Source organism: Argiope bruennichi, chromosome 10 (genome assembly GCF_947563725.1).
Source record: "Argiope bruennichi chromosome 10, qqArgBrue1.1, whole genome shotgun sequence".
Lineage (NCBI taxonomy): Eukaryota > Metazoa > Arthropoda > Arachnida > Araneae > Araneidae > Argiope > Argiope bruennichi.
In genome coordinates this window covers 4,099,375-4,124,544 of record NC_079160.1, presented here as the reverse complement: position 1 = coordinate 4,124,544, position 25,170 = coordinate 4,099,375, and the positions used below count along the sequence as shown (strand labels likewise).

The 25,170-nt window shown below is 31.5% G+C and overlaps 1 protein-coding gene across 2 annotated transcripts in view; it reads left to right on the top strand.

The window, feature by feature from the left end:
* LOC129988352 (laminin subunit alpha-1-like) overlaps window positions 1–25,170 on the top strand; it is a 158,687-nt gene that overhangs the window by 86,709 nt on the left and 46,808 nt on the right. For both annotated transcript variants that reach the window (XM_056096556.1, XM_056096555.1), the window contains 16 exons: window positions 190–360; window positions 1,337–1,516; window positions 2,900–3,024; window positions 3,124–3,232; window positions 6,643–6,783; window positions 7,582–7,694; window positions 7,834–7,917; window positions 9,882–10,075; window positions 13,036–13,178; window positions 13,349–13,456; window positions 13,554–13,665; window positions 15,911–16,061; window positions 19,046–19,244; window positions 20,585–20,701; window positions 22,397–22,557; window positions 23,465–23,603. In XM_056096556.1, the coding sequence (XP_055952531.1) occupies window positions 190–360; window positions 1,337–1,516; window positions 2,900–3,024; window positions 3,124–3,232; window positions 6,643–6,783; window positions 7,582–7,694; window positions 7,834–7,917; window positions 9,882–10,075; window positions 13,036–13,178; window positions 13,349–13,456; window positions 13,554–13,665; window positions 15,911–16,061; window positions 19,046–19,244; window positions 20,585–20,701; window positions 22,397–22,557; window positions 23,465–23,603 (2,247 nt within the window). The remainder of the gene's footprint in view (window positions 1–189; window positions 361–1,336; window positions 1,517–2,899; window positions 3,025–3,123; window positions 3,233–6,642; window positions 6,784–7,581; window positions 7,695–7,833; window positions 7,918–9,881; window positions 10,076–13,035; window positions 13,179–13,348; window positions 13,457–13,553; window positions 13,666–15,910; window positions 16,062–19,045; window positions 19,245–20,584; window positions 20,702–22,396; window positions 22,558–23,464; window positions 23,604–25,170) is intronic.

Here is a 25,170-nt window from a genome sequence, read left to right as displayed (position 1 = left end):
TTGTCCCCTCACCCCCACCCTTTGTCATAACACCACTGTTTTCATGGCATATAAAATTTTATAATTATTTCGAATTCATCGATATTCGTAAACATTTGTAAGCTTTGGTAAAAAATCATTAGAAAAAACATTTGTATATACATGAAGCCTTTTTCTCTCTCGTTAAAACGATACTTTTTTTTTTTTTAGATATTATTGCCTTCTCGAGACATATTCATGGAAGTTGGAACTACCGAAATTCCGACTCGTCTTGGATTTCAAATTTTTCCAGAAGAGTTGACTGCGAAGAGAATTGGAATACCTTTCGTTTTGGATAAGCCCATGTACTGGAGCGTACCTAAAGAGCATCTGGGAGATAAGGTACAAAAATTATTGATTTTTATTGTTTAAACTTTTATGTTATTTTTTCTTTACGGCGTAAAAATTTTGATTGGAGAGGGAATTTGCCTCGCCGTCCAATTGCGATTCATAGGTCTGTCTTAGAATTATCCACGCGTTGCTGCCTAACAGAATATTAGAGTGATTGAATTAAACTAAATTTATTTAACTATTACATTATATTCTTACATTAATTCCTTCGATATCTAACTTTGACTTCATGAAATTTTTTTAATGTATTTAAAATTAAAATATGTAATTTATTATGCACGATTTATAGGATGTCTTATGTATAATGTGCATCTTTATATATTGAAACTTCGAGTAGTTGTATCCGTAATACTTACAAGTGCCACATTAATTAATACGCACGAAATTTAATCTATGTTTCATCTGAGAAATTCAAAATGTTGTAACTGTTTCCAATTTAATTTTAATTTTTTTAAGTTAAAATTCACATGGTGGTTGTTTTTTATTTTTGTCGATATCCTCCTAGTCAGGTACACAATGCCTATTTTATTCATGTAAAAGTTTTCTGTTTAACAACAACAACTCAGATAATCACAGTAATTTGACGCAGTGCAAAAACGGAATAAATCCATAACTTTTGTTACAGAAAAGGAACAATACGCAGCAGTAATTTATAGCTAAATATTTTATTTATAGCAGATTTTATTGATTTTTAGATATTGTTACGACTTCATTAGTTGATTGTTATTCGAAGAAGTATTGAGTTTTCCTTTTCTCATTTTATGATTGCTTTTCGAAAAATGCGAAACTGCATTTTTCTTTGACAGAAAGTTCTCTTGTTGCTATCTAATATTTTTTTAATGTATTTTTTTCCCATATAATCTTGGTTTGGGTTTAACCGTCTGTATATATTCTCTTTAAATATGTCCGCATTTGTATATTGTCTAATGTTTTAGTTGATTAATTATCTTTACTTGCTTTTTGCTAGGTTTTATCCTACAACGGTTATCTAAATTTCAATGTGGAAAGTCGAGGCTCTTCAAAGTTTCCCGACAAACTTCTGGAAAAGTATCCTCTCGTTATAATTCAAGGAAATCACAGAATAGTGTTGTATCATGCTGGCAGCACTCCAAAATCGGAAAGCAATCACAGAATTAGTATCCATGAGGTAAAGTATTCTTTTTTTTTTAAATTTCATTTTGTGTATATATATATATATATATATATATATATATATATATATATATATATATATATATATATATATTATGTATTCGGCCCAATAACCATTCTTTTAAAAGACTTAAATTGATTCGATTATTTCTCCTTCAAAATACTCCTCATCGGGGAAAAAACACGAGGGCCTATTCCCAATTTTTATTGCTGTAAATGCCCCTAGGAAGTCAATCTCTTCAAATGGCTCATCATGTCACGTTACATCATCTTCATATGACCACTTCCAATTGTACGGAGTTTTAACATTTTAAGAAACACTCGGACAGAAAAGAAAAAAAGTACAGGAGACAAAATATGGTAATTGGGAAGAGTGATCTATCATAGTGATCTGAAACTTAAGTCCAATCATTGACATTTGCACTCGACTTTTTCAGTCCCGAAATGTTTCGTTTTCAGGCATTTTCCTTCAGCAGTGGTCATGGCACTGAATCGCCTTATCATCGTGGCCTGGCATTATTGTTGTTCTTTCCGTGGTTCCAGACTAATAATTTACCGACTTGGAAAACATTGTTTCTTTCAAGGCAAAAGGTATAATTTTTCAAAAGCGACTTACAAATCCAGGTTAGATGGAGCTTTTTGAAGAAACAATAGAGTGTTGGCAGAAGTCACGCATACATAAACTATCAAGAGAATTTTCCTTTGCTTTTGCCAACCATTTCAGGAAACGAAATTCATGTTCACTGAAAATAATGGAATATAAATATTTTCCTAATCAACAACTAAATGGTCCTATCCACTTAAGCCTTGAATTGACAAAATCAAATAAAGTTCTGCAAAGTTTTGCAATTGAAATTTTCGTAGTATGCCATTTCTTATTGCAAAGAAACAAATGCATGAGTTGCCTGAGACAGAAACGTCAACATTTCAAAAAATATTTTACCACTCTCAACTAACTTGAGTTAGCTGAGAATTTCAAAGTAATTTAAAATTGAGTAAAAGTGCTTTACGCAGTCTGTGTCTGGGTATATAATTTTGTTCAGTGGTTCTTCGCGTCAAACAGCCCTAAAGGTACTTAACTTTCTGAACCTTTCCCCGAGGTTTCACCAGCTCTTTGATTTTGAGTTCCCTGCAGTCGTGCCCCTTTCCCATGGAAGCGAGTTAGCTGCGCATATTGCTGATTATCATCGCATTCTTGGAACCCCTATTTATTTGACAGAGTATGCGTGAAGATACATTCATATATTTCCTTTTTTTAAAAAATAACCCTGTTTCTATGTACTTATATGAGTATTAAAAATTGTATTAAATTTGAGTTATATGAATAAAATTAATATTCACTCTAATTTTAAATTTTGAGCGAACCGTTGCATTTTAGGAAGAATGGAAAGTGATGGACAACCCGCTTGCCATAGTGACGAAAAGTATGCTGATGGTCGCTTTGCAAAATTTGCAGTACATCCTGATTCGAGGTACTGATGGACCTGATGTCAAGTATGCCAGGTATAATCTCAAGGATGTTCCTTCTATTCGAGCATTCAAATAAAAATTTCATGTCATAAACATACTTCTATAATGTTCAAGAAATTTCCTTTCTCTTAGGTTGCATAACGTGACTTTAGACGTTGCATCATCCACCTACGCAAATATTCCCGCAAAAGGAATTGAAATGTGTCGTTGTCCTCGAGAATATGTCGGCACTTCATGTCAGGTGAGATTTAAGCGTTTTTGAATTCCCGTTAAATGAATCAACTCTTGCCCGTTGATTCATTTATGGAAATAAAAAGAAGTGATTTCTTCATTTGTTGTCCGAATTCATGCGACTCTAAAGAATAACATAGAAAAATCGTTTTTATTAAATTTAAAAAGTTATAAGCACATAGACTTGAAAATACTTTTTATCCTGTACAATGCAGGATACATCATCTGGTTAGAAAAGAATTATTTCTTATAATATAATTATTTTCTAAGAAAGACAGCTTTAAGTTATAGCCTTTTTTATATTATTTATTTGATATAGGAAATGCTAGAAATAACTTTAGTATGTAATAATTTCTCATATCTGTATTCATTATTTTCATGCAAAGATTCACTAGTCCCCTGGGCTTTGGATATATGCCTAGTAGGGCTGGCTGATTTTTTATTTATCGAACAAAAAATTCCAATATTTTTGAAAAATCGATTTTTTTTTCCGAAAATTATCGATATTATGATACACTATTTCTAATTTATTGCATATACATATAAATATATAATATTTTCACCGAAATTTTTGTTTGCTTTTTTTTTTTTTTTTTTTTCAGGACGACAAGTTATCGACATAATTATCGAAAATAATTTTGTGTACTAAGGAAAAAGGCAGTTTTACCAAAGAACAGTTCCTGTAACTGTTATGATTTTAAGCTTTAATGGGTCTCTTTTATTTAAAAAGATATGTATGGAGCTATAACCCCCCCCCCTCCATTTCTTCCTTCTAATGTCAAATCGATCATATCACGTGTTATGAAAGCGAAGTATGAATTTTGGGTATTAATATTCAAGACTGGTTGTAAAATATTTATTCATTATTGTAATTCCCAAACAGTTCATTTGTTTATTTTAATTAAATAAGTATTTTACAACAATAATTTTTTCCATCTTCTCGGAGATGTTTTTGAATTATGAAGTATCGGACATTATTGCTATTATTTCCGTAAAACATTTTTTTAAAAAATATTATGAACGCGGATTTTTAAATTCTTCAAATGAATGATGCTATTGATAACATGAAATGAGCGTTATTACTAATATTTTCTTAATTTTTTAAAATTAATTTTTATGTTCGTTTAAAATTCCCGATACCTTTAACAAAATACTCTAAAATTTAAAAATAATATTAAACATGAGAAATTAGTTTGTTTCATGCATTACAGGTACACATGTCTCTTGTAATTTAAAAAAAAAAATTTAAAAAAGGGAAGGGCAGAATTTTTTATACGGTTTGTTTGATGTATATGAAACTGTTTGCCACAAAAATTTACAAAATACATTCATACTATCTTTTTCGAACTTTATACTTCTAAAACATTTTTCTTTTTGTGCAATAAAGAAAAAAAAATTAAAAGGCCCAATTTTCCACTTTTTTCTCTATTTTAAGGGTTAAGCATTGAGCCAGCGTGTAAACGAATTTTTTATGATAGTTGGTGAGCTAAAAGTGAATGCAATTTTGATTTCATTGAAAAATGTTTTCTTATTTTCATGCAGATATTTCATTTTTTATTTATAAATGAATTTTTTTTTCTGTTAGTAAAATTATTGTTCAGTTTTGTTGGCATGTTGGTAAACAGGGATAGGGGAGATCCCACTGGAAGGAAACAAATCATTTCATTCTTGAGCACTCCATCAATGTGCATTTACAGGGTGATCAAGAAATAACAGGAGGTGTAGAATGTTATGTACTGGACGAAATGCAACAAAATTTGGCGACTATACACATTAAAGTATGCAGTTTTGATTTATCAAAAAAAATTAGTACAAAAACACGCTGATAGAGGAAATCCTGGCGCTGCAATCGAAAACTTTATTATGTAATTTTTTTATACGGGTACTTTGTGGCATGATATCGAAGATAAAAGGAAAGGTTGCGGGAATTTAAGTCATTCTGCAAGAATTCTCCCGTCGATTGCGTTGTCACTACCTGAACACGCCTTATTAGACAAATTGTTTTATCAGCGAGATGAAAATGCCAGTGCTGCTCTTCGTGAATATCGGCGGTTAAAACAGTTGTGTAGAGGACCGATAACCATAACTAACTTACGAAGAACGGTTGAAAGATTTGAAACAATACGATTTCTTGGTGTGCAACCAGGTCGAAGACATAAAGGTATCAAGCAGGAACAAGTTGAAGAAGTTGCAACTGCCGTTATGGATCAGGTGAGAGCTAATAAGCAGGCTACCAGCAGTGCACGTTCAATATCACGACAGATATCCCGTTCTCGACGGTGAAGAAGATATTGTGTAAGATCCTGAAATTTTATCCGTATAAGATAACACCGATTAACTGATATCACTGATCTGAATCTTGGCAATTTCTGGCTGTGAGGCTACTTGAAAGGCGTTGTGTATCAAGGACATGTTCCTGACATTCCTACTTTAAAAGATCAAAGAATATTACATGTCAGACGAATAAATGTCGATATGCTGCGAGCCACCGTCGTGCAATGCAATTATTGGAGCATCATCACCTTGAGCCAAATTTGTAAGTTGCTAACGTTTTTCTTTGGTATTTGGTGTGTTGGTATTTACTGTTTCCATTGGCAGTTATGCATTCTTTTTCCATACATTATGCGCTTGCAGCGCCAGAACTTTCCCTATTAGCGTGTTTTGGTACTATTTTTTTTTTTTTTGATAAATCAAAACCGCATACTTTAATGTGTATGGTGACCAAATTCTGTTATCTTTCAGCCAGTACATAGCACGCTACAGGGCTCCGAACACCTACTGTTATTTCTTGGTCATCCTGTACTTTTCTACTGCATTTCTTTTGTGAGTAAATTTGATAAACAGTTCTGAGATATAACTGGTTGGCCAAAAGTCGATCTAGCTGGGCATGTATTTTCTAGTGTTAGTTGATATATTTGAAAAAAAAAAAAAAGTAAGGGTTTTACACAATTGAAACTTATCTGAAATTGAATATACGAAAATGTTTTTCCCGCCTCTGAGCATTAATTAATTTTTTTTACATTGATTTTAGTTAAAAGAATAAAACAATTTTTCAAATTCAGTTAAGAATATATTGTACGATAACTAAAGAGAATAAAATAAAGCGACATCGTTCTGAAGATATTAGAAACAACCGAAAAATGTCAGAGAAATTTCATAAAAACTCTGGTAAAGTCAGGGAAATTGAAACAGCAGAAATGCTTGCCACCCTGAGTTTTCGTGAATTTTTTTAGATTCCATGGTTTACTAAGCTTTTCCTGTAAAACAACTTAAATTAGTATATGAAAGTGTGCTCAAATTTATAGTGTATATGTTATTTGTCTTATAAGTGTCTGATATGACAAGTCTAATGATTTATTTTTTTAAAATTTGGATACAAAGCAGTTTTGTTGGATAAAATCATTGAATATTTAATCGTAGGATCCCGCCCCCGGATATTACAGAAGACGCAAACCCAATTTTCTGAACAGCAAAGATATCTTGGACCTGGTCGGATGGGCCGAACCCTGCTCCTGCAACAATCATACGAATATTTGCGATAAAGAAACCGGCGTCTGCATAGTATGTTACTTCAACCCACCATTTTTTTCTATTTTTTCCATTTATTTTATATGAAAAAGAATTTTGCTTCTGCTATAAAATTAATTAAAGAAAAGATATACGTTGTTATCATTGCAAATACAAGTGAACATTTGTAAATATTTTCTCCTTCATAGAAATCTTAATTAGTGAATATACATTCTTCAAATTTTATTCACAATTACAATTATTGTGAAGTGTGATTTCGTGTCCATTCATTTTTTTGTTCAAAATATTATTTTAATTTTAGTGAGTACCATTTCTATTGAATGTAAATATATTTTCAGTCGTTTTATTTATGTGCTTTAGAATTAAAAAAAAATCTATAATGCATGAAAAAAAAATTGCCTCTCGCTTGTGTTGAAGTGCAGTTCTGTATATCTTGTTATTTTCTGGGATTTAAATTTTTTTGGTGAAGTCGATATTTTTATTAGGATTTAACTATAAAATATGTGGACGATGAGGGAATTTTGCCTCCGTAATGTTTTGTGCAAAAGTGGGTGTTTTTTTACGTGAAAAATATGATAAATATTTTTTAAAGAATGCGTTTACTTTCGCATTATTTAGTACTGCATTTAGGTATTTAGTTAGCATTTAGGCATTCTGTCGAGTATTAAACATACCTTTACTCTCTCGTCAGTGATATTTGCACTGATTTGTTTTGCAGCAATTTTGATTCCTCAAATTGTGTTCATAAATACTGAAGCTTGAGGGTGGTTTCGTGCTCATTCATAATTGTATTATGATTCCTGCATGAATATAAACTTGTTTTCTTTTTAGAATTGTGGTGGAAACACGATGGGGGATCACTGTGATCAATGCATGAAGGGATTCTATGGCGATCCGACTCGAGGACCCTGCAGGCCTTGTGCTTGTCCTCATCCAACAAACAGGTGCGAAGAATCTGTCTTCATGCTTAGATATGCGCTTAGCTATTCAAAATTTCTACATTTCAGTAAATGAATAAAAGTGTGTTTTTCTAAAACTTTTTTTAATTCGCTTCATTTCGAAATTTTATTTTTGTTCTTTTAGCTTCAGTGACACGTGTGTTCCTGATGCTGTAGATTATGTATGCGTTAACTGTCAACCGGGATACACCGGCAGGCACTGTGAGAAGTAAGAAATGAACTTTCCTTTGAAAGCATTTTAGAAGATCATTACTACAGTGAAATGTGGCTAACTGGAATATTTTTGTTTTGATATAATTTATCGATGATTCAAAAAAAAATTTATGGCCTCTTTAATTTTCTATTAGCATTCTGTTTAGCGTGTAATAAGTCATTTGTAATTTAAATGTTCATTGTTAAAGATTCTTTCTTCAAATCTGAGGCGTTTCAAATAAATAATTTTCTTAATAAATTATTATATTACGTAAAATTTATTTTAAATAATAGAAAAATGGAAAATGTTCTAATTACATTTCACAGGATTGAATTAACTGAATTATAATGTGTCCATTTTGTGTATTCTGCTGTATATCACTTATAAACGCCATTTAGCATTGTCATAAATAAGCTGACGTTGTTTATTAGTCACTACCTGCTTTCAAATGCGTAAATTCAATTTTCCCTGCTTTGTTCTCTGGACTTCAATGCCGCGTCCGGCAGAAATTGCAACGGAATTTAATTTACGGAGTTTCGCGATGGGAAAAGTTTTCATATTCACCTCCACATAGGAATTTGAAATAGAGGAAAATTTAAATTTTAACTTTGAGAAGAAAACAAATTTAAGTGATTATTTTAACTCCTTGAGCACGATACGAACTGTACCTACAATTATGTAAAATAGTATTGAAATTTATTATATAGTTTTGGGGGGAAGGAATATTATTGTAATGCCTTTCTTTTACGAATAGATTTGTTGTTTAGATAAAATTTTGGTAGAATTATCCAATGTAGGAACGTCAGTAACATGTACAGCTAAAACAGTCAACATTTTGAGAAACTTTTATCCACCATATCGGTAAAATGAATTGAATTTCATTTATTTTATAGACGAGAAGTTATCAAAAAGCATATCTAGCCTATCTCATTCTTTCCCGTCTTCAGGAGAGATCAAGACCGTAAGTTGATCTATGTACGAATGTGTGGTATTTTTTTTTTTTTTTTATTATTGAAAAAAATAAATTTTTTCCTAATAAATTCTGAAACAAACTATTTGAATACAATTTTGAGGTCCGTCTCACAGAAAGCGTTAGCCGCGTGCATCAGTTCGTTTTGGAAAATGTGCAACTTTCTAACATTAGTTGTTGGTATAGAATCTCAGATAATCATACATCATGACTAGCCTTACCCGACTTGCGCAGTTGCGTCTGATCAGTAGTTTACTTCATCGAGAAACTATCGATATTCAATATTGTAGACAGGGCAAGTTCAGTTTAGTTGATAAAGGATATCAATAACAACAGACATTTATATCCGTCTACTTAAGGGAACATGATTAGCTGTAAATTCGGTATTTTGGCCAAAACCCACATTAATATTTTTCTGGAGAAAAGAGGCACGTTCATCGGATTAACTTTCTGTTTCTAAAAAACGAGGCAGAGCTTTCATTGGAAACATCGTGCCGTGATGTTTTTCCTTTTTTTTTTTTTTTTTTTTTTTTTTAATGTTGCGTGAGAAGAATGGTATTGTCTGCATAAGTTGTTAAATAATGATTGTAGGAAAGTCACTTTCATAAATATCGAACGTGAAATTGTATTATTAACTCATACTTTAATATTACGAGAAGATTCTTCAGAACTTAAAGTTTTTATAAGTTCTTCCGAAATTTGAAGTCGCATGAACTTGAAGGTTAAGCCATCGTGCTGAATCGTATCCAAAACTGTGATTACAAACAAAAGACGTGCACTTGTGTTTTGTGACTACACAAAGCTGCCATGAATCAATTCTGCTACTTCTTGCAAAATTGATTGTCTATTATGTTATATCATGCTGAATGCAGCGTCTTGTAGAACTATAAGTAAGCTGATACGCGCTGCAATTCGACCTGAAGGACATCCGATAAAATGTTGACGCTCTCTAATTCACTGGATTAGTGTGTTTATCTAATTGTATGTTTATATCTGCTCGTCTTTCCAGGTGTGATGCCGGTTTCTATGGCGACCTCTCGCATGAAGGAGGCAGATGCTCGCCGTGCAATTGTAATCCCTACGGCTCCAAAAGTCGGGACTGCAATGCCTTAACTGGACAGTGCCAGTGCAACGAAGGCGTAGGCGGGCGAGATTGCACTGTCTGCAGCCACGGCTTTATTTTGACAGAATATGGATGCAAATGTAAGATTTGTCATTTTTAATAACTATTCAGTGCAACACTTTTGTTTCAAAATTCACGTGAATGTTCCAAAGATCAAGCTTGAGTGTTTGGAAATCCTTTTTTTAAATGCTTTTTACAAATAAACATTTGTAAAAAAAAGACCGAAATATGGCAATAGCGGTACTAGAATTAGATTTAAATTGGAAACTTGGGGAAATACCAAGATGGTTGTTGTATAAATAGTTTCACCAATAAAAATACCATTTTTTTCATTTAAAACATATATATTGGTTTATATTGGATATATGGATATATTGGTTTAAAGAGACTTGCTTTAAGAGCCAAATTATTATAATACAATTTGTGTCACTGGGATATTGTTTAATTCATAATGTATTCATCTGACACATTTTAATTTTTTTAAAGGCACCCGCCCCCCCCCCAAAAAAAAACTTTACAATTTTTTAGTTTTTTTTTTAATTATATGTAGTTATACAAAACATATTTTCTGTGGAAAAATTAATAGTTCATGCATTCTAGGGTTGATACATTTTGCTTATCCAAAATCCACTCACCTGTCAGATTTAGTGCTTCACGAAAAGTCATGAATCTCTACACTCAGCAGTTGGGTGGATTATGGATATTGTTGAATAAATTTTGTTTATTTGTGATATATTATGCTGTAACTTTTCAAAATTGTAATGGCAAATAGATGGTGTTGATCTAAGAGATATATAAACAATGAGCTGTAATATTAATTATTATTATTATAATTATTATTGCATGACTTTCTGTAATAGCAGATTTCGGTTGGAAATGAGTGTATAGATAATTAATGAAATATAAAGACAATGAAGTTATAACTTTTTTTCAGTGTATTCTCTTAGTATTCATATAATCAATGATATAACTATAATGTTGCAAGAATATCGGAATTCCTTCAGCCCACTACTTTAGAGATCTTCGAAACACTACTACTGCCCTTGTTTCCAGAACTTGAAGAAAATCTTTTAACAAGATAATAAATGAAGACTAGAAATGGTAAATGTTGAAATACCAAAAACAAAAATGTTCGGAAATCTTGACAAATTAACTGATTGATCAACTCGATCAGAACAAATTAACGAATGTTTTACACATTCTTTTGAATTACATAGAAGATTACCAAGCAGTTTTTACAATTACCACAATATAAAACCTTTCTCATTTAATACTTCAACATAAAAAAAACAACCCTTAAACAGCTTTACGTGTAATTATTATTATTTGCATTTGCATCAGTTTTAATCATCAAGTAATTTTATAATCAGTGATAATATATTAAATTTTTAAAACATGAATTTACAGCCGAGTAATAAGTGCGAAAACGTTAGCGAAATTCAGAATCGAAATATCGCCAAAATTTTGAATTTTGAATTCCGAAAAAAACCTGCAAGTTGCAATTTGTCAGATTTTCCAAAAACTGAATACTGTGTACTTTTCGTTTGTAAAACAAGACATATCCGTTAAGAGGCAAGTAGTAATAGGCACAATGTGAAAAAAAATTCGGTCGTGCTGAAGCCACGTCTTGAAATGTTGAAACAATAATAGTAACAAACATCTAAGAAGTTGACAAGCTAATGATGTAATCAATGAATTGTCTTGCCTTTTGTACCTGTGTGCGAGATGCTCCCGCAGATAGATTACAACACACCTGCAGCTCCGTTCATTAAACAACAGATTTGCATACTTTTTCCTTTATTCGTAATTGGATTTACTTGGCAAATATGGTTTATAGTGGTCTCATTCTAAAGTCGATGGTTTTTCGGAATTCAGAATGAAAAATGTTAGTTATATTTTGATTTTGAATTTCGCTAACGTTTCAGCACTTATTACTTCTTGAAACAGGTATCTTCTTAAGGGTTTTCAACTGTTCTTTCGAAACCTGTGCTTACTTTGGATAAGGATATGCCAAAAAAAATTTTAATTGGGATTTTTTTTTTCACGATTTTGAGCAAAATAAATTTATTCGCCATAATTTGCAAACAGTTGGAGATGGGACGGGGTTGCTGTAGTGTTTTATGATCCTCTTGGGCTCTCCTGTTATCCTCTTTCGTTTGTCAGATTTGATCAAACTGACGCTGTAGTTTAAGGTAAATAATTAATATCACAGTATCGAATACTTTTGATTATTTTAGCTTTATTTTTACTTATAATAAATGATATATTAGCAAATTTTCCTAATTAATTTAATTCTTCATTGTCCGTAAGTAAAACGGTTTGGATTCATTAATTTTCTTCCATTAATCCTTAAATAAGGAAAAGCTGAAAATATGTATGAGATATTAGCATTCAAAATCTGAGCTAAGTTTTGAAATTCGATAAGTTCAATGTTCTGTTCTGTAGATCGCCAATAGATAAAGTTAGAGATACGCCAATAGTTATTAAAGATCTGATATATGCATTGATATAAAAGAGATTTTTATTATTTGCCAAATTAAGTTGTATATTACTATTGTAGAAATAGTACACACTAATTTTTTATTTGGTCTTTCTTAAGCTACAATCAATGAATCGTAAGGCTCAAAAAAGAGAATTAATTTAATGCTAAATACTTTTCATAAAGTTAATTTAGATAAATCTGTTACAAGAATTAATTTTTAGCTAAAAAATTTAAACTTAAGAGTCAACCTTCATATTAACTGAACAACGAATGCAGATTTTTACTGAAACTAAGATAGACCGTGCTAATTGCTAATTGTCATTTGCCTGTAAGTATCCGAAAATGGAAATGAAATTTCATTAAAATTCAGACCATTTTATTGAACGGTTAGTGCCAAGTGGTTTATCTCTTTTTTGAACCAAGATTCGACAGTGGAGTGGACATTTGGAGCAATAGTTTGAATTCTGTGCGCTTTTTTACGGTGTGTCAGTGTTTTTATTCTCAGAAATTTATTTTTGCACGTCATTCATTCTTTATTCCGAATTCCCAAACCAATAGCGTGTGAAGATGAATGTACTGGAATCTTGTTAAAAGAACTTTATGAGATGAAACTTCGTATTGATGGTACCAACTTGACCGACTTGCCAAAACTGCCGTGGGGCTATTTGGACCGAATTTTGAAGGAAGAAATGAGATTGAAGGTAAATGGATGCATTTGATTCTCATTTGTTGCTTTTGTTCACATAGAACCCGATGCAATCGAGTTTTACTTGTAGCTTTATAATTATTATTTCTGAAAGATTCGAATCTCATTTGTAGCTTCATATTTTTTTTTTATTCACATAATTTATAGCTTCTTTATCTTTTTCAGCCTCTTGTGGAAGATTATCAAGGAAATGTCACGAAAGGAAAAGAACTTGTGGATAAATTCACATTTTATTTAGATCTCGAAGCTAAGGTCGACATGCTTTTAGTGAGGGTAATGCTCATCTTTCATACGAATTCATCTCGAGAAATAAAGATGTTTTATTTAAATAATTTGCATTGCATTAACTTAATATTTGTGATGCCATTAGGCCAAAGACTACGTGACGAAGGCGACCGGAGTGTCTGGAGATTCCAAAGATACTTTTGAAGAGGCTAAAAAATTGTTAAATGAATTGAATAAGATATGGCAGAATCTTAAAGGTAATTGTTTTTATATTTTTTGTAATGTTAGAAAGTTTATCACTAGTACAGAATTTCATTATCATTGCTTTTTATTTTCGCATATTTGAAGTATGTAAACCGAAAGTATTAGAATCTTCAAAGGATTCTTGTTTATCCTCACGTTTCAAAAACCCCTGAATCTGAAAACATATTTTTGGAACATGTCTGTTTGTGTGAATAACTCAAAAAATGATTTGAACTTGGTGGATGAAATTTGGTTAATGGATTATACTCTAAATTTCTAAGTGTCCATCAGATTTTGAACGAAATCCATTGAGAGGAAATGCGCCCGTTTGTCTGAAAGCAAGAGAACTCGATAACTAGGAAACGCAAATAGCTAGATAAATGAAACTTGGTATACAAATGGAGCATCTAAAATATAAATCCGTATCAAATTTTGAATCAAAACAATCCGAATAGTTGACCTCAGTTTGTAATTTCATTGGCATATAATGACAAATAAAATTATTAGTCAGTTTAAATTTGTTACTATAATTGTAGGCCCTTGCCAAATTTTGGTTTTAATTGATTGAATTACACATTCGATTATCTAGTATTTGTGTACCAACAGCATATTCGTGATGAATCACCAAAAGATTGCACTCTAATAGGCTGTTTCGTAACTGTTGTTCGTCGATACAAAAGGTACCTTTATTAGAGAATATACTATAAAGTTTCTGAAAGACCACTTCCACTAGTTTATTTTTTATATTCAATTCAATTCAGAATACAATTAAAATCAGTTGGGCAAAAGCATAACACCATATAAAATATCATTATTGTTTGCAGTTTTTTTTTAATCCAAGAAAGAGGAAAGAAATGGCGAGTAAGGATTAGAACATTTTTTTTCGATCTTTCTAAAATTATCTTTTCTGAGAGATGTTATTTATCCTCTTACAAGAAGCAACCAAAAAGGAAAAGAAAAAAAAAACTACTGTAATTGCCAAAAATTTGATTTTGATATTTTGAAGAATTTCCTTGCTTTAGACATTTCTGAATCTGGGCTGTGTTGTGTTATTTTGAGTTTTGTTAACTTTATTAATCATGAAATGTATTTTTAAAATTTTATATAGTAAAAATTAGATAAAAGGTAAAATTGGATTATAAAGTTTCCGCCTCAAAAGAATAAACAAAGCAGTTCAATTTCAAAATAATATTATAAAATTATAAAAAAGTGAAGTCAAGTGTAACTACCAGCCTTTCGCGACTCTCTTGTCCGCCCAGATTATTGGCTTTTTAGACTGTTAAATTATTCATATAGAATGCACATATAATTTGAAAAGAAATTCACTTTTTTTTTTATTTGTTACGACTAAAATCACGTATTCAAATGAATCATGTTAACTGCAAATTAAAAAGTGTATACGTTATGAAATAAAAGGGCGAGTGAAACTCCAACCGCTCGGTTAACTATTGGCAAAAGCACGCAATTGAATGCTATGATGGCTGAATTTTTAATTCCATTACAACTTTTTAAGACTTATTCGATTTTTTATGATAACTATTTTGGAAGACATGGTCATCCATTTCCAAAGTTAAATCATCGCCATTACCCTTGCAGCAATGACTAAGCGTATTTTTGCACTCAATTAAGCTTCCAATTTGAATCTTATGTCTTGACTGCTTTTACGTCTTCTTTCCTTTGACTTAATGGAAATTTTGGCAAATTCTCTCCAGAAAGTTTCTCATAATATTTTCCACCATTAAAGCGAAGTGTTGAAATGAAGTTGTAAAAATTTTCAATGAAGCATTCTGAAATGAGTACGATTATTTGTTTACATTAGATTGTTGCCATTCAACAATAAGTAATGAGAGCTATTTCTGTGCCACGTGCATTAGCGTTATATAGTTCTTCTCTAAACCGTGGAAAAATTTTTTTTGGAATTATGACTTTCTGCTGAGCTTGAACGCGATTAAAATGCAAAAAATCGGATGGATGAAATTTGGTATGTTGACGTGAACACGGTAATTGAAAACACAGCAAGCTAAACGAATGAAATTTACCATATTATTTTATCGCTAAAATCGTAGCTCTGTGTTGAATTTGGAATAAAAAGTGTTGTAGATTTATCTTTTTTTATGCATGAATTTTAGTATGTGATTTTTTACGCCGAATTGTGGATCGTCCTATGGGATAAAGTGGATGTACATGTGCTTCTCTATAAGAAAGCATACGTTATTGATTGAGCACATGAGGTAAAATTTCTGTTTTCTGCCCCTGTAGATTTAGTCGCTGAATTGGCCACTCATGGGCTGGATCCCACTGGACCGGCTGTGTCTGTGCAACGCATGCTGCAAGAAGCCGAGAGATTGCTTCAAGAAATAAAATCTCGCGATTTTGGACCGGATAAGGAACGTGCCGAACGAGAATTAAGGTGAAAGATGCAATTTTTTTTATTCAAAGACTTTTAAAAATTTGAATTGTAACTCATGAATTTGACCTTTTTAATTGGCATTTTTTTATTAGCTGGTAAATGTTGGAAATTCAGCTTCAAATTCAGAATTCAAAATGTTATGTTCAGCTTATCTGACTGACTTGCTTGCGCGCATTTTTTTTTAAAGATTTTGCAAAACCACCGTGGCAGAGTCCGTGAATGACGGTTTCGGACATATATGAATATAAAGCTTATCGGAAGGGAGAAAGGGTTGCTTATCCGATGCATTTTAAAACAGAACAGATATCTTAAGTATATCCGTCTACTGATTTAAGACTGATCGGTAGTGTGGGGGGGGGGGTGATTTATGAGTAAATTCTGACGAGCTTTCAAATATTTCCGAAAGAGTCCTCCAGTTTCCTCATAAGACTCTCTTACAAAATATACTGATGAATTCTTCATACCTTCATTCGAAATATTTTCTGTAATTTTTTAGTTCAATGGTAGTTCTTGTTTATTTATTTATATATCTTTTTCTAAATTTTCATTTACATTTTAATCTCTTCTCAGGATGAAAGTATGTATCACTAGGCAGCAAATAAAAAGATAAAATTGGCATAATTGCCAATTTTATGTTTTTAATAATTAAAAACATAAAACTGGCATTAAAAATTAAAGTATAAAGGAAAGTAAATAATCAAAATAAAATAAACAAGTTTCAGGAATCATATTAAAAATAATAATTCGTAATTAAAAAGTAATAGTGAAAGAACTAGTTCATTTTTGTTTTATAGTTTGATTTTTCTCACCGCGTCCTTCGATAAAAACATCTTCTTTAGCCTCTTATCTATGGTACAATAGACTCTAATGCAACCCTCGACGCCCCACCTGTTGGAACACACCATTTGGTGATGAGCCATTCTTTCCTTCATCCCTTCAATACTTGAATTGTACTTGTTTAATACGCTCCTATTCAACACCTTAGCGTCATATTTTTCTTCCCGACATATTGTTGGCTCGTTTGCCATGTGAAGGAAGTTGTATCAATATATAGTTCAGTGATGTTCTATAAGCTCCTCTATAATCCGATTGGTGTCAGATCCAATACATGACGGATTTCAGAGATTTTCTTAAATTTTAACGTCAAAAATATTTAGGAAAAATTATGATTCAAATTTAAAGGAAATAATAGGTGCTAAGCAAAAATCGGTTTATAAAAGAAAATAAATGAATAAAAATAGAAAAGAAAAAGATTTTATTAAAAACACGAAAAATTGTACTGCATTTGCGGGAATGATCAATGCATTTTGATACTTTATCAATCTTTCATCCCTAGTTCAAGGCTGATGTAGTTTATGTTTCCATTCTGGGCAGAGAGAGCCTGGTTGGTAGGGCATTGGATTTGCATCCCTTGGGTTGTGAGTTCGAATCCCACCGGCCGAAGACTCTCCGTGTACATGTTGGCAGGTGCGCGTATAAATTTGTCGTAGCCGAAAAGTCCTCCTAGTCGAGACGATACCACTGAGAGTACTGAATCAGAAATGTTCATTCTCTGTTTCAGGTCTAAATTACGATATGTGAATGAAATGTTTGAATGGAAAGGCTGTGACGTATGAGTAACTAAGACATACTCTTGGCCCTAGATGGCGCTACTGAAACAAGAGACGCTAAAACTCGGTTTAAAATTTGTCTCTGACAAGTGCCATAAGCAGCAACATATTCCAATTTGATTCACTAACTTAGAAGTTTTTAATTTGTGGCACGCATATCCCTATAGATTCTAATCTGAACAATTAGTGGGAATCGAAATTAGTGTGAATAATTTCCGCAAATCAAAACATAATCGATTAAAATGGAATAAAAATAATAAGAGTTTTAAGTTAGCAAGCAATTCTACTGGGTAGTTGTAAAAGAAGAGTCAAAAGCAAACAATGTTAAAGTGACAAAATATTTAAGATGTCTCATGGGCTTATTCATTTTATTAGTATATTAATATCAAATGTTACTGCTCGAGGCATTCATTGATTTCTTCATTTAAGCCTAATTTTATAGTTCTAATATTATAGAACTCATTTCCATGAAGCAAAGAGAAGGCGTGGTAGCCTGATGGTAAGGTACCCTCCGGTTCAGAAGTCGAGACGAGATCCGATTCCTCGTTATCTGACCGCAGTTCAAAATTACGAGGTCAATCACAAAGTAGCCCTATTGTTGCTTTAAAACAGGCTGTAAATACAGCTTAACTCCATGAAGTAAAATGAGGGTTTGCGTTGAAATTCTCTTCCATTTGAATAGTTGATTGTCATGCTGAGTAATTGTAAATTTCCGACAAAAATTAATGTGAAATTATTATATAGTGGTTTTTATTTTATAGAACGTGAAAATGAATGAAATAAAAATATGAAAAAAAAATGTGCGAATCCCAAAAATATGTTAAGCCTAATATGAGTTTTTTAATTCTTAATTTAATAAATCTTACCCTTTCGCAAGAATTTTATCATTAAAAATCTAGTCTTTGTGCGAAAAGATTTTTGGAGGGGATGAAATCATAGACTAGTTAATATGGTGGTATTTGCACATTTCCAAATTGCAGTTATTGTACTTCACGTCGTTTTTTCGATGCCGTAGCGGATGCTAACTAATGATCTTATAAGTTTCTGAAATACTAAACCAATGGTTTACAAGCCAAATTGGTGAATTAGATGAGAAGTCTGGGTAATTTGAATCGGCATGAACAAAATTATAAATTTAGTAATGAATGCAATTTTTGAATGGTTCGGAAATAATAATTCAAAAATAAGGGAAGAAAACTATTTTGATATAGATGTATATAATTACGTAATAAATTAATTTTCAATTCATTAAAAAAGTATGCTGCAGGTTAAATTAAACAAGTTATTGCTTATCGGTAAGACTGCATTCTCTTCAAAATAACTGTATGTTATAACAACATTTTTTGTTGTTGTTGTTGTTGCATTGATATCTAGAAAAGCCCAAAACCTGCTGAACAATCTGAAAAAGCTGACACTGGATCGTGCTCATGTGGATGATCTCAAGCAAAAGATTGACCGTTTAGACAAACTGTTGTCTGATTTGATCAAGAAAATAGATGAGAATGTGCGCAAACCTGTTGAACGGTCTTTACAAACCTTACAGATTGGTAGGGCGAGGGAGAAAGAAGTGCAAGTGAGTAAATCAGTTTTTTAAATGTACCTGTGTTTTAGCTGACTGTTTAAAGACGTTTCAAAATTTAACACATATCTTAAAACTGGATCGAGCAGTATATACAGATACACTGACCGGATGAGCTGGAGGGCGCTGTTAACCATCTTCGCATTTGGATCTCAATATTACCTAGAGATTACGAATGCTGAGATAGCTGACTGCCCTCTTCACAGCCAACGATGTGCTTCGTGCACGGTGTTGGGGTGGAGTGCCGTAACGAATGCCCTCTTCACAAGAATCTCCACTGCAAATGTCCAGATGCTTCTTTTTCATGCTCCGTCACTTTAATACTTGCGCGTAATTGTGAAACTTTAAACAGATATTGTGCAATCGGTTATGTGCACGCTTTGCCCAATTAAAGTGGCTGATTTAAGTATTTTGCGGCGCTAGGCAGCACACGTTTCGAAACTCCATTTTTAAAGAATCGGTCCATTTAATTTTGCATATCAACAATTTTTTTAATCAACTACTTAATGATTTATTTTAGTCTAATTTTATTTTTTATTTTAGTCTAAAAGTTTGTAAACTTTTGTAACTTTTTATTTTTTTAATATGTATATTATAAAAAAAATGACTTCTGTGATAAGATTCTTGAAAAATTAAATGTAATTATTACATATTAACTTCCTAATTTACAAATAAAAGCATTTAATTATTACGATAAAGTTAAAGGAAATAATAAATTATAATTAAATATGACATGGAAATAAACTTCTTAAAAAAGAATATAATTTAACCACTTAAATAAATATTCAATGTATTCTCATGGATTAAAAATAAATAAGCAGTTGTTTTTTTTTAATTTAATAACTATTTACTAATTTAATAATTCAATGTACGCATATATTATTGGCCAATTGCTTTATAATTCATAGCATTTTCATTTTTTACAAATCTGTTTACAGTGCAAAAGCATTTTTAAATCCATATAACTCTACCTCCCCCCCCCCCTTAACTCAGTGGTCGTAGGCAGCTACTTTGCTAATAATCTACCATTGTCTAAATGTAAAGTTTCGCAAAATCAATGTTTTTCACCTATTATTAGTTTATCGTTTCTGCATCTTCGGGTATTCTCTGGTTTATACGGCCTGCATTTTTTTTATGCATTCTTAAACGATTCTAGTTTGTTTTTGTGCTTTCTACATCCCTTAAAAGATTGTATGTTGCGTTCTGTATCATCCTATATATCCAAGCTTGTTTTTAGCGTATCGAATATCCAATGTTTTAATTTTTTAAAGTTTTACTTAAACAAAATCACTGAAAATTATGCTCACTACATTAACTTCAATATAATTTGATAGGCAATAATCAGTGAGATCGGCGGCATCGTGGATAGTGCCAACCTAACATTGAAAGAAGCTGATGAATTATTGACTCTTGCTAAAGCTGCGATTATTGATGGCGCTGTTAAATTTGAGGTAAGATTTTTAAATCTGTTTTCTGATACATTTAACATTGTAGAAACTTTTAAATACTTTCAGTCACATATGTATCAAAATTTAATATCAGCAGTGCTCAGTTGTATTTTAATGTGACTATTTTATTTCAATTTCTTAAAGAGTATGAGAACAGTTCAAAAGCAGTGGCAGATGCTTGTTAATAAACTTTTATCATACACAATTGAAAATAAACGCTACATTATTTATCACCACAATCGTCATTCAATTGTTGCCACTATTGACAGAATATGAAATGTTTTCACAAGAACCAAGGAATAAAACCACCTTGTCACAGCATCGAGGAGCATTGAAGGGAAATGAAATTTCATGATCAGTCGGTACATATCCCTGGCTGCTTGGAAGATGTAAAAAAGATGAGAGTATGCACCTAAACCGCACAGGAAACTAATGTGTTACGACACTTGTTTTTCGACGCCTTTAATAAAGCGTACAGCTCGCGATGAATCCTTGCTATGAAAAGATATTTCGCTTCAAAATTATTATTATTCCACAGTTGGTGCTATTTTCTGCTTTGGCATTTTTTTTTTTTTTTTCCCAATGGAATCTTTTAACGAGTCAAATGCTACTCAGAATTCTGCACTTCTCTATACGGAACTAATAAGAAATTGGCAGTTGATTGATTGTGGTTCGTTTGTGTAATTTACTTACCTAAGAATCAGGGCCGATTACAAATCCCCTTCCCATTATCTTGAGCAATTAATCTTTTAACTCATATTTATCAAAGATGTGTTTAATTTACCGGTTATATAAATTTTTAATGTTTGCAACATTATATAAATATAAATAGATGGCATCTAATACCTTATAAATCAAATTTTCAGAATTTTCAATTCTTGTATCAATTATTATTTAAAGATAATGGTGACATCCTCATTAATTGATGAGATTCGATCTTTAAACAAAGTTGTAAACATTTTTAGAATTCGCCATATCATGTTAGTTACTTGGAATAAAATATGAAAAGTTATTTTTTTTAACAGTAGATTCTGCAATTAGTTTATATGAATTCATTAATTAATCCCATATTTATTGAAATTTAAGAAATTAGTATAAATCAAATAAAAATGACCGTGGATTATATTTAGTTTTGTGAAGCATTTTAATACAGGATTAAATATTAACTTAATCTCTTAAAAGCATTCTTTAATTTTTGATTCATTTTTTACATAAATATGATAAAAAATTATTTGTTCCCTTTTAAAATTTTTTGATCATGTCATGTTTTTACATCATTGTTCGATATTTACAGAAATGGTGCATCCATTCAAATTAACTGGTAATTTTTAAATTTTTAAAACAATATTGAAAAGATCAAACTTTTATTGTTAATTTTATAAAAGTTGGTTAGAGTTTTTGGAATGAAAATTTGCATTGTCATTTATTTTTATTTCATTTTTTGTGAAACCAAAAAGTATATTTTATTTTACAATTTCAGATGTTGGGCAAATGTAGAAATAAATGGCAAAATTTAAAAATTTGTATTAAAATTTTTAAGTATTTTTTTCAATAAATACAATACATTGTTATAATGTAGAAGATATTCGAAGCTGTGCATGCGCAAAATTGCTTCATTTTTTAGCTAAGGTGCTTAAAACGCTTGATTTTTGCAACAGTTTGTAATTGCGCACCTTGTTTAATAATAACTCTTTGCAGTTCTTACCAAGACTTTTAAGAGACCTTGAAAATGCAACTGAGAAACTGGATGAACACCGAGCTATTTTAGCTCGATTGAATCCTTTGTATAAGGAAAAGTACGTCATTCCTGCTCAAAAACATGCTGATGAACTGGAGAGACAAAGCAATCATTTAGCAAAGTGAGTATCTAAATTCAAAATGGAGGCAAATTAAGAGCATACTATTTTTTTAAAAAAAAATATGTGCTTTAAATAGTTTAATTAAAAGTATAAATTCTTTCTATTTTTAGTTATTTACTGCTTGTTAGTCTTTTATTTCTTATTTATTACACTGCATTGCAGACAAATTCATCTGAACACAAAGTAGCAACAAACAACTTGTTCTATTTAGGAAATAGGGTGACATTTTCTTTTAAATATATATGGGAAATGGAATATAGAAATATGCACGTTTTTACAGTTTCATTTAAAAAATAATTATACTTGTAAATGAAATAGTAATTATTATAAAAGAGAAATGTGTAATTATTATTTTTATAATGAGTATACATGAAATGAGTATATATTTGAGTATGAAATATCTACGAAAGTACGATTTCGTAACGTCATTTTTATAGAATTAGAACGTAACTTTATAAAATTGCTGAGTGAAAGTACTCGAAATCATAGTTATTCCTCTAAACAAGTTTCAAGACGTGATGGAAGCCAACTTCCTTCTGTTCCAATCGAATACTGTCTCTATGAAAGAAGACTCTGAATATTTGAAACATTTGCTCAATTGACTTCGATGCAACGAGTGCTGCTGGCACTTTTGTTGAGTTTTTAAAAATATGAATCATTCTAACGGCTTTTCGGTTAGGATAAATAAAGTGCTCTTTCTGAGAGAGAACGTGTAAAGAAAAAATATTGATTATCCTAACACTAAATAAAAATAACAAATGACCGTTTATAAAAACATATTATATTGAAGACAAATTATGTACAAAATCTATCTTGAATCGCATGACATAAAACTTGATTGGAAAAAATGTGTTATTCACGAAACATTCTTTTTTCTAACTCTGCATTCTGATTCTCTTTCATTTAGCTTATTTCGAGCGACGAAAGAGCTTTCCGACATTCCTCTTCAGGCCGCCTTAGCCTATCAGAATATTGTGGACGCCATTCTGGCGGCAGAAAAAGCAGCCCGGGAAGCTGAGACCGCAGCTGAGAATGCCTACCAACAAGTAACTCGCCTTTCGATCTTCCTAGTTTTTGAGATGATGTGTCGTTTTGCTAAAATATACGGTGCTGTAATAAGTGCAGTGGTTTGTTCGAAATTTAGAAAGCGATCAAAATTCGTTTCATCGAAATATTTGAATGGGGAGGGCGACTTGATTTAAAATGGATTATTGCTGTAAAAAATCTGATAGATGAATGAGCAGTTATGATTTATTTCTAAAAATGAATGAACAATTGATAAATAAATATTAATTTGAGCAAATGAAGCAATAATTATTAATAATTGTGATAAATGGTTTAATACAGTACTCGAGCAGATAAACATTCTATGGTTAATAAAAGCTCCAATGAAACATAAGTACGTTTATGGAAGTGCTTTTTGAAACAAAACATAAGTTTATTTCATGAAATGTTTCAAATTATTTGGAAAATGTCCTGTGATGTAATTGTCCACCGCCTTCTATAATGTTGCGCGAAGTTAAAAAAAAAAAAAAAAAAAAAAAAAAAATCCTTCCTTTTGATCTGCGAGGTCATTGGATGCGAATTCCAACTTCTGTTTAGGCTCTAGAAGCTGCGATTCATTTGTTTTTGTTTGTTTAAATAAGTTTGTGTTTGCGAATGAGCCTGAGCATGAATAAATAACGAAGGTCTGCAATTGTTATCATTTTGCATTTCTGTTCCTTTTATCATTAAAAAAATTTTTTTTATTCGCCATTGCATTTGTTTTTCTTCTGTTAATGGATTACTATTTGTTTCAAACGGAATTTAGTGATTCGTTTTGATTTGAGTGTTTATAAGTATTATGAATACAGATGATCCCATTACAAAGCAACGGAACGTCTATATATTTACATTTAAGATATACTGCAAAGAGTAATTTTTTTTATTTCTCAAACACTGCGCCAATGTTCATGGGGTTTTTTTAACGCAACTTTCGTTAGTTAATTAGAGCGCAGGTCACTGAAACCAGCATACAGTGACTTGTTTTGACCCTTTACAACCAGACATTCATCACGATTTCACTCCGTGCCATTCTATTCTTTCGTTTATTTATTTTATCTGGTCCTTCATGTCAACTTTCTTACCTTCTGCTTCCTATTCGAACGGCTTCTGTCCTTGGTCAGGGTTCGAATAAAGAAATCAAAATAATGATTAAATGTTGAACTAAATGCCACTATTTAAAACCTCTCTAAATTTGAAAAAATTATTTTTTGGCAGTGTGGCCGTTTGTTTGTCAGTAAACACGGTAAATCAAACGTTTTGAGCTAGATGGATGAAATTCGGAACTAGTCTAGCTGTTAAAATATAATTGAAGTTGATAACTTCAAAACATAAACCAGCGGGAGTAGTCTCCCCGGAACTTTCAGGCACACTCTTTAATAAATTTCAATTTCTGAATCTGCATTCAATGAGCGCCCGACCCAACTGGCGCGATAGAAACGAATATTAATATGAGTTGGATGTTATTTCAAGACCATGCTAAAACTTATCATTTTTTTTTTCAATTGCCGATTTTAGATTGGCACTAATTCCATTGGCGTGTTATGGAGGAATTATGAATGTTCACGTTCA